The 10,357-nt window shown below is 32.8% G+C and overlaps 1 protein-coding gene across 3 annotated transcripts; it reads left to right on the plus strand.

The window, feature by feature from the left end:
* The first annotated feature begins 1,162 nt into the window (after window positions 1-1,162).
* On the plus strand, window positions 1,163-6,192 carry LOC131857140 (disease resistance protein Roq1-like). 3 transcript variants are annotated; one of them, XR_009358567.1, is made up of 5 exons: window positions 1,163-1,907; window positions 2,037-3,093; window positions 3,209-3,469; window positions 4,751-5,540; window positions 5,749-6,192. XR_009358567.1 is itself a non-coding variant. In XM_059209283.1 (5 exons), the coding sequence occupies exons 1-4, from the start codon at window positions 1,429-1,431 to the stop codon at window positions 4,125-4,127; spliced, it is 1,824 nt and encodes a 607-aa protein (XP_059065266.1). In that variant the 5' UTR covers window positions 1,165-1,428; the 3' UTR covers window positions 4,128-4,154; window positions 4,751-4,876. The 3 variants fall into 3 exon arrangements, 2 of the variants coding, with proteins under 2 accessions (XP_059065265.1, XP_059065266.1); XM_059209283.1 differs by lacking the exon at window positions 5,749-6,192 and adding an exon at window positions 4,101-4,154 and having other exon boundaries at window positions 1,165-1,907; window positions 4,751-4,876; XM_059209282.1 differs by having other exon boundaries at window positions 4,751-6,192.
* The last annotated feature ends 4,165 nt before the right edge of the window (window positions 6,193-10,357 follow it).

The following is a 10,357-nucleotide window of genomic DNA, read 5'->3' on the forward strand; positions in this document are numbered from 1 at the left end:
TTTATAGAGTTCATAAAAGATGATGGTGGTGAGGTGTACCTTGGAGATAAAATCTCTCATATCGCATGAATAGTGGTTTACAAGAGCTTCTCTCTCATAAACATGAATGGCCCACTTATCATTCAATGCATTTTGATGATGCTCATAGAGTTGAAACTTTGGTATTTCCTAGGGATTCGTCCATCTTAGTACTACTCAAACATAAGTATGCTCAACTATGGAGTTTTCCTTAAGATTAAGCCCACTAAGCTTGCTAGCCCATTTTCTGCTCTTTATTTCCCACCCTAATTTTCTTAAGTACATGTTTTACAAAATTCAATGTTAGGTGCTATCTTTAATGACATTCATTTCACCTCTCTCATCTTTCAAGTATCTTCCCTCATCCTAGATGCATTCATGGAGCAATCAATAGTGAAACACTTATATTTGGTACACTATAAGGAATCCATGTTTAGGTGATTGTCCTAAGAATATGTTCATGGTCAAGGAATGTTGTCCTTGATCTTTGCCTATATTTTCTAGCCATTAAGCTAAGAGAACATGTGCCACTACAACATAACAACAATCTTTTCAAGGTATTTTAAAATACAACTAATTCTTGATAGCAAAGTAAATGAAGGAAGCAAAGGTAAATCAAGGAAAATAGAGAGCAATGGGTACACGACAACTTGACAAGCATTGATTTTGTCTAAAGACAAATTATAGTTTTTTTTAATCTAAAATATCCATATTTCAAATTTATATGATACATTTTTAATTACAAAACTAACTATTTATTTTTAACAATATTTAATATTCGTATTATCTAATATCCATCTTCGCAATAGATTTAATTAATAACCTTAATTAACTTTAATATATATGCATTTTACTAAGTTAAAGCTTTAAAAAATATTAAACTTTTAAAAAACATAAACAATTTAAATTCAACAATTTCAACAATGATTTTGGTTGATGTTGCTGGTGTAACACATTCCTTTTTCTCAGCTAGTTATAATTCTTATTTACTTTCTCCAATTAAAAAACATAATCGCACAAACGTTAAATTAGTAGAGGCACGGAAAAATTTCAAGCGTACATAAAAGCGGATACCGTGCAAGCTGTGTGAGTCATTGGTCCCCCATAGTTGGAAATTTTCATACCTAGCAATCTTCAGCGTTGGTGCGAATTTTCCTACCTACTAATCTTCTACTGTAGGTGGGAATTTTCCTAACTCCTAGTCTTCTACTGACAGACACAATCACACATTATATCACCGACGAATTCTACATGGACAGACGCAATTACACATTATATCACCGACGAATTCTATATAGATAAATTTTCTTCCTCCATTTTTCATTGTCGTCTCCAAGGTACTGTGCTTCAGAAAGTTTCATTCATTCATGGCTTCATGGCTTCCTGAAATTAGTTTCTAGTCCTGCATTCATGGCTTCCTCCTCATCATCTCCTAAACAATATGATGCATTCATCAGCCACCGAGGGCCTGACGTCAAAGCAACCCTTGCTAAACAGCTTTATAAACTTCTTCAGGAAAGAGGGTGCCGGGCATTTCTAGACCGTGAAGAAATTGAAGGCGGGGAATCCATTACGTCTGCCATTGAAAATGCCATACGCTCATCTGTTGTGCAAATAGCCATTTTTTCTAAAGGATATGCACATTCCTCATGGTGTTTAGAGGAGCTTGTTCTTATGTTAGACCAACAACCTGACGCACTCTTTATTCCTGTCTTCTACGATGTCCAGCCGTGGGAGCTACGCCACATGGACAACAAGGACTCACAATATGCTGCGGAATTTTGCAATCATCAAAGTAAAGCCAGGTATCTTGATAAGTTGGAGAAATGGAAAGAGGCGCTCAAATCTGCTTCAAATATATCTGGTTATGAACAAAGGGAGCATAAATAGTAAGTTTACCTCTATGAACTTTGTATTGGTTGTGATTCATCATATTTTCCTTTTTTTCTCTAGTACATGACATCCAATTTACCTCCCTAGAATGGCTTTCTAAAGAAATTCTCGGTCTTGAATTTCAGCAATTTGTGTGAAGAGATTGTGTCCCGTGTGCTGGAAGAAATGAGGAGAAGGAAACCGTTACATGTTGCAAAATATCCAGTCGGACTTGCTCAGCAAGTCCGAGTTTTTGAAGATTCTTTATCGAAGACAGTGAAAGACACGGTTACAATAGCAGGGATCTTTGGTCTAGGGGGGTCTGGCAAGACCACACTGGCCACAGAATTGTTTAACAAGAAGCGTTCAGGCTACAAAGGAGCATGCTTTCTCTTTGACGTGAGAGTTAGTGATTTGCGTTCCTTGCAAAGTCAGCTCTTTAAAGATCTCTTTCATGAAGATCGGAAGTTTGACAGTATTGCTGAAGGAATAGGACACCTGGAGCATCGTCTGGGAAGGGCAAGGGATTTGCGCTTTCTTATTGTCCTCGATGATATCGATCATCGGGACCAGTTAGATGACCTCTTACCTGCAGCTATGCTAAGCTCTGGTAACCTAGTAATTATTACGACCCGCAACCAAAGCTTATTAGCGGGTGCAGATATCTGTCATAGGATGAAGAAAATGAATTTTGATCATTCTAGAACCCTCTTCTGTAGCCACGCCAGACCGGATCCACCTACTTCATATGAGAAATTGGTTGAAAGGTTTGTGGAATTCTGCGGAGGTTTACCCCTCGCACTCAAAGTTTTAGGCAGCCATGTTTATGGTAAAGGTGAGCTTTTTTGGGAGTTGGAATTGGAAAAAGTTAGGAAAATCCAACCTAATGATATAATGCAAAGACTTAGAACCAGCTTTGATAGTCTGGACAGAGAGGAGAAACAGATATTTATAGATATAGCCTGTTTTTTTAATAAGATAGAAATATATGATTTGAAAAGTAAAGCTATAATAATCTGGAAAGCATCCGGTTGGAGCAACGCTGAGCATGCACTTCAAATCCTACAAGATAGGTGCCTACTTGAATCGGTTGAGTACGGACGTTTTGAGATGCACGATCACCTCCGGGATTTAGGAAGACAAATATCAGCAGACGAGTTGAGCCCTCGTCGCCTGTGGCAACCAGAACTCCTTGGACCTATGGTATACTTTTTCACATTTTTTCTTAAATTAAATTTATAGGAAGCATTTGAAAAATTTATGTGTTATTATAATATTTTTGTAGCCAATCACACTTAACCCCGATCCTTGTATGTAGGAAGCAAAAGGATTTCAACAAATCCTTGCAGAAACAAATGGCGGCAGGTGCTTCCATTCATTCCGGGATTCGTCCCTTGGAATGAGTATTACTTTTTTTATAGCTGAGACTGATCTCCTGTGGCTTGAAATGAATGAGGATGGTGAACCATTTATGAACATTCCATCCTGGATTCCTCTACGGAAATTGCACTGGTTATATATTAGGTCTGTGCGAGAATTGTGGAGCACATTTCAGCAACAGTTGCAGACCTATAACCAGGTATTTTGCTTTTCTTTGCTGGAAATGAAGTCTCCTTTCAGAAGTTTTTTTGAAGATAGTATATTTTCGAGAAAGTAATTTTGATTCAACATTTGTGTAGAATCTCAACAGTCTGAATATAGAAATAAATCATTAGGAACTTTATAATTGTTTCCACTAGATCCAACTAATATTAGATATAGAAATAATGACGCGTTGGATTCATTTATTTGACTACAAAGTATGGTATTATTTTTCAATTGCATTACTTTAAAAAAAAATTGAATTCATGAAAAAAAAATTACAAAGAAGAGGGGCACAAAGGCTGTCGAGTTAAAAGACAATAACAGTCATATAGAACAAAGTTTTTCAGTCATACAACCACATAAACTGTTTGTGTAACAAACAACTGTCAAAGTTTCCAACCACACTCTTGTTGTACATACAGAGGATAACCAAGCTTGGCCAACAAAAGGACAAGCCATACGATAGCATGTATTGCAGCTATAATCTGAATTTAAAAAATCTTTGAAGTTACCTGAAGCAAATGAGATCTTCTTTTTTTATGCTGAAACATTTGAAACTTGATGTAATCCAAATAATAACTAATTGTGCTGCTGTACTTTGAAATCCCCTGTAATTGGCAACAAAGAGACAATTTGAAGCACAAGATGGATGAAAAGGGTTTTGCTTCCATTTCTTAAAGGTAATGATTAAGTTTTTTTTTTGTTCTACTCATTTATTAAATATTAAAGAATTTATTAAAAAAAATTAAAAAAATTGTTTTATTATTTATTTTTATTAAAAAATATTTGGATATATAAAGTGTTTTATAAGTATAGTTTGACAAACAATGATAATAGTGACTTATGAATAAATATAAATTTATATATTGAATAAAATCAATTTTTAAATAATTATAATTTGAATAAATATATTTATATAAATTGTTTTCAAGATGATAATAGTTTTTTAATTTATATTTATATACACATATACATAATATAGAATTTAATAAGTTATTAAATTTGTCATATAAATATTTTATGAATTTGCTATTTTATTTTGATACAGTGTAATAGATTGGGTACAAAATACTTTTAAGATTGAAAATCAATATTTAAGCTCTTGACTCTTAACAAAAATATTTTTAAAATTCAAAATCAAAATCTCAACTCTTTATTCAATAGCAAAAATATTTTTAATAGTTTTCAACTGTTCAACCAATATTTTGTAAGTTATATGTTTGAATGTAATTCATTAAATATAAGTCTAATTTCTTAGAGTAACTGTCAATGCCAGGCCACTTTCCAATTGACAAGGTTATCCATTCGGAACTGTTATTATTTGCAAAAGCTTCCAGATTTAATAGAAATGTTCACTCACTTGGAAGAATTGAATATAAGTAATTCAATATATAGCACAGATATAACATCCTTGGTCCAATCACTTGGACGACTTAGTAAGCTTAGATCATTGAGCTTGGCATGTACGAACCTTGAGTTCAGTGAGAAGCTGGACCTGAGCAAAGGCAATGTGGATTCTTCTACAAGCAGCCGCATGGATAGCCTTGAAACCATACATCCAAGTTGGTAATCAGTGGAGAGATGTGTCCCAGACTTCGAACGCTTACAGTTTCCCAGCTGGGAAATCTAAAAGAAATGGAATTAAAGCATCTAGAGAGACTGAATACACTGAGAGTGGAGTACTGTTATTATTTAGAAACAATATCTACTTTATCCGCTGTATCAGGGCTTCAGTTTCTTAAAGTGAGTTATTGTTTGAGATTGGAAACAATATCAGGTTTATCTACGCTAACAGAGCTTCAAGTGTTAGAAGTAGAGGGCTGTTCAGCCTTGAAATCCTTCTTGCCGACCCTTGCACATCTACATAGTCTAGAGAAAATCGAGCTCACAGGATGTCCTCAACTGCAGGGCGTAGAAATGGACCTAATGCAGCTAGAGAGACTGAATACTCTTCGACTGGAGACAATCGAGCTCACAGGATGTCCTAGGGGTGTAAGAGTCTGCTAATTGAAATGCCTGACGATGGATATTTTTCATGGGTACGAACTTGCATATGTGGACTGAGGGTAATACTCCTACTTGTCCGCGCAATCACTGACTTTGAGTGGAAAGAAAGTTTATATACTGTGGATAATGACATTTTTCTTTTGCGTTAAGTGGGAAAATAAATGCTCTGCTTTTATTAAGTCATATTTTATAATTTATGTTTTATCTTTAATGTTTTTATTAATTATTTATAATCTCCTCTTTTAAAACTGGATACAATGGATACAGCATCGTCCAAATTGAATGCAAATTTCTTTTCTAAGGTGATCGGCGCCCAAGCAGTAACTGAGATAGAGAGAGGACAATCACTATATATGCTTTGCTTGTAACAGCAATGTATGGTAATTATAGTATAACATTTGAACCTGAAGACAATTTTTTCATATCCGGTGGAGGTGGACTAGATGATGTACTCACCCAGCATCATAGTGAAGGTAGACTAGATTATGTCACAATAAAGAAGGGGTTTAAGGCCACAGTGAAAGTTGGGGAAGAAGGGAAAGCCTTAACTGTCTTTGATCGATTCTACAGACCAAGAACAAACTTGGCAGCATATCCTGCGGTAAAGCGAAAACGAAAGCAAAAGCATTGAAAAGTGTGATCAATTTGTTTTGACTATTTACTGTCAAAAGCTCGTTATCCTTGTTTTATTGAAGTATTTGATTTCTAATATTTTGCCTGTGGAACTCTCTTCTTTGTTTCTAAAGTTTCCTTAATCATTGTTGTATGGGATCTTTGAAACTGGTTCTAGCATACATTTTTCTTTTTTCTTTTAATTTTTAATTTTTAAAATAAAATTTTGTAGTTTAGATTAATTATGTTGGGAGTGTTCAAATAAAAATTTCAAAAAGATTATTTTTTTATAAATTTAAATTATAAAATATTAATTTAATGGTTACTATTAGATCAATTTTAAGTTTTTTTTTGTGATAACATTAATGAGCTAGGTGGCTGCAGCTCTAGGTGTTTGTATTTTGTATTGTAATGAGTTTCTAACTTCTATGTTTAATAGTTGGGTTGTTTTAGTTAACTGTAAGTCTGCTTAACTTGCTAGTTTTGTGATGGTATCTTGATAGCCTTGTAGATTTTTCTTTCATCTACAATCCTTTTGGGATTGCTTTTGATTTCCTTACTAATTTTTTATTATTTTTAGCTTTGATCAATACAAAATTATTTAGTATATTATTGGTTTAGCTATTATTTCAAATGTGTTGTGAATTTTTAAATTTGGTTTCTGAAAAATTCTCTCATCCATCATTTTCATGGTGAATTTATAAAGTTGGCTATTGAAAAACTCTCATCCATTGTGGTTGGGACCATCAAATGGTGAAAGATTATGTAGACTTTTTTGGGAGAAAAGCATATAACATTACAAAATATTTGGGAGATATTTGAAGGTGTTGTATATGTGCTATTCAGTGATTTTTTTAGTGGCTAATATTCGTCAATTGGCTTTTTTTTAAAATTTGAAAATCAAAATTTGGCTAATAGTTCAATTTTTTAGGTGACCTAAATTGCCACATTTTTACACAATTTTATTTTAGTCCTATTTAAATTGCCAAAGAGTTTATTTTATTAAATTTTTGAACTCAAAGATTCACCAAAATATTCAATACATGATTGGATTAGATTCGTCAAAATTTTATAATTTATTGTAAAAAATTAAATTAATTTGCCAATAATACATCATAATTATTAGTTACTTCATGGTTTTATCAACAATCTTTAGTTGCCACCAATGATTCAAAATATAATCTAATGTCCATCATTGCATTCCATGAGGTAAATTGTACTTACAAGTTGTAATGCTCATGGGGGATTGAGTTGTTTTTCAATTGTTGACCTCAATGGAAATCAATGGTGTAAAAATGATTTTGGGCTCCATGAGTATTATACATTTTAAGTACATTTTATATGAGAAAATACAAAGAGGGCTATTAGACTAATTTAAATTAACGGAAATAACTAAATAAAGCAGTGTCTACCCTTTAAACTCATTATTGATTTCCACCTCACACCTCTACTTTTCTACAAGATTAAATTTTTTTGTAAGGAAATTATTCGCAATAGTAATTAATGAAAACTAATATTATTTTCTAAGATTTGCCAATATTTTCTACCAAATTATTTTGATGTAAAAAAATCGCCAATAAAATTAATACTTTTCTCTTAAAAAATTAAGATTCGCCAATTAAAATTATAATTTTTATCCAAAAGAAATAAAAATTTGCCAAGATTTTATATATTTTTTTTAGGGGTTTCTTAAAGTTATCATTGGTGCTATTCTTGCTTTTGATTTTGCTTGTGTGTAATTTTTCGCATCAACGTTTGGGATCACACTCTGGTGTTGTATATTTTGTAAATTTTTGTCTTTGCTATATGTTGCTTCTACAACTAGTTGCAATTTTAGTTTTTGAAACTATATTTGATGGTGCTATGTATTCTGAAATTATTTGTTGCTTTCTTCAAGTAAAAAAGAAAAAAAAAGAAACACATTACAAAATGTTGGAGGAAGCCCCCTTGAAGCACACTATCCACAAAAAATAGAAAAACATTGCAATCATCTTTTGAACCCCATATCTCAAAATATTAATTCACATTGATGCATTTTATTTTATAAAATCAAATAAGAAGATGAAGATTCTTGCATCAATAAAAATTAATTGATTAATTAAATGTTGTTGAGTATTGAAATATAAAATAATCAATACATTTATTTTTATGAAATCAAATAGGAAGATGATGATTCTTGCATCTATAAAAATTAACTATCCAAGTATTGACCTTTCAACAATTGTACCTTAATTTGAACTTTTCTACAATATTTTAAATTTTTTTAAACATAATTTTGGTCCTTGTAGACTATTTTTGAACTATTATTGATGTTGTACAAAAAGAATGTTAGGAACACAAACACAAACACAAGACTCAAGAATCAAACGTTAGTGTTAGTATCATAAATGAAATACGATCCTAAACAAGCATATCAAAAGAGATATCAAACATTTAATGGAAAACATGCAAAAACAAAAGAAAGACGCAAGACTCCTCCAAATGCTTGCCAACATGTTCATGGCTGCTCCTCCCTTGTTCCTCTCCTCTCCAAGTTCCACATGAGTGTAGCCCTAAGCTTTTTGCACTACTATGGAAGTTTTATGGAGATTCAAGATTTATGTAAATGATTAAAAGATACAAAGTGCAAACAAACTAGATATGAGAAAGCACCTAATTAAGCTATATTGATTTTAACCAAAATAACAATGTAGATTATGATGTGCTCCTAAAATGCTCTCTTAAATTTCACTATAGATTAGAAGCATACAAGATTTTTGGATCTAGAATGAAGGAATGGGCTCTATTTATAGGAAAAATAGAGAAATGGATGGTTAAGATTGAGTAATCTCAACAAGGGCCGAGATTGATGGGTTTATGATCTATGTGAGAGATTTCAACCCAATCCCAGGATGACAAATGTCAACATGAGATGGCTTGAGAGGAGAGGGAAGAAGCATTAAATGCTTGAAATGACATGAAGGTTAGCTTAAGCGTTAAGGTTAGGCTTCAGTTGAATAAATAAAGGCATTATCCAATGAATAATGTTTCTATCCAATGGATAAACTCTTGTGCAAGAGTTAGTGAGGATAACCATGGTCAAAGCAATAAATGCTTGAAGAAAGCCATGAGTTAAATGGAGGTTGAGTTAGAGGGAAAGTCTCTAACCATGTGGGTGAGTTGAGTTAACCATAAATGGTTATGTAAGAGCCATAAATGGTCATACAAGAGACATTAATGCTCTGGAAGACTTTAGGGGTTAACTTGTTGAATACATAAAGCATTTAATGCTTTTCAAAGACTTTGAGGCTTTGAGAAGTGACTTCAAGTTGCTTAGAAATGTTACAATATTTAGGAGATGGATTAGTCTAATTAGGAATGATTAGAAGAATTTAGAATGGGTTTAGGATGCAAGTGGGTTTGGTGGGTGAGGGAAAATGGGATTTTAATTAAAATAAAATTCATTATTTCAACTAAATAGGTGCAACTTGCATTTGTAGGAGAATGCAAGTGGGGGGTAGTTTAGGGATTTAAATAAATGTTTTAATTATTTATTTAAAAGAGGAAATGGGGTTAAATTAAATAAATGTGCTTTATTTAGTTAATTGATTTTGATTGTGGCTTAACAAATTAATTTAATAATTGAATAATTTATTTAATTAATAGGAGAAGGGGTTGAGGATGAATTAATTAAATATATTTAATTAACTGATTATTAAGTGTTAAATAATCAAATAAATAGTAAATATTCATTTAATTAAGTGGACACATTTATGTGACTACATTTGCCCCTCTTTGAGACAGTGTGGTTTATCATGTCGTTTCAAAGAAAGAAAAATATGTGCGAAGAAATATGCCCCATAAATGTTAATTTAATGGGTGGTATGCCCCCACGAGAGATGGGCCGAATTTTTGAAAAATCGGGCTATCTCTCGAAAAAGAACAAGAAGTGGAGGGGAGGTAGAAGAGAAGAAATTAGCAATAATGGTGAAAGAACGGGAGAAGACATAGTGAATACGAAGAAAGGGGAAGCCAATGAGTACCCTTAGGTCATGCAAGAGATACCGTGCAAATGCGGTGTTGTGCTTTTGATTGATGCTATACAATTGATCAAAATTGGTTGGACAATCTGGTGCAATCAGTGAAATTGCCCTGGTTGAGTCAAAGTGTGACAGTTGATGTCAGTTGTTCACTTGAACAGGATAAAGTCTAAATAAGTGAATCAAAGTGACCTATTGTGACTTAGACAATTGATGTAATTGCCCGATGAAGTCAAGGTATCTGA

The sequence above is a fragment of the Cryptomeria japonica genome, chromosome 7, assembly GCF_030272615.1.
Source record: "Cryptomeria japonica chromosome 7, Sugi_1.0, whole genome shotgun sequence".
Lineage (NCBI taxonomy): Eukaryota > Viridiplantae > Streptophyta > Pinopsida > Cupressales > Cupressaceae > Cryptomeria > Cryptomeria japonica.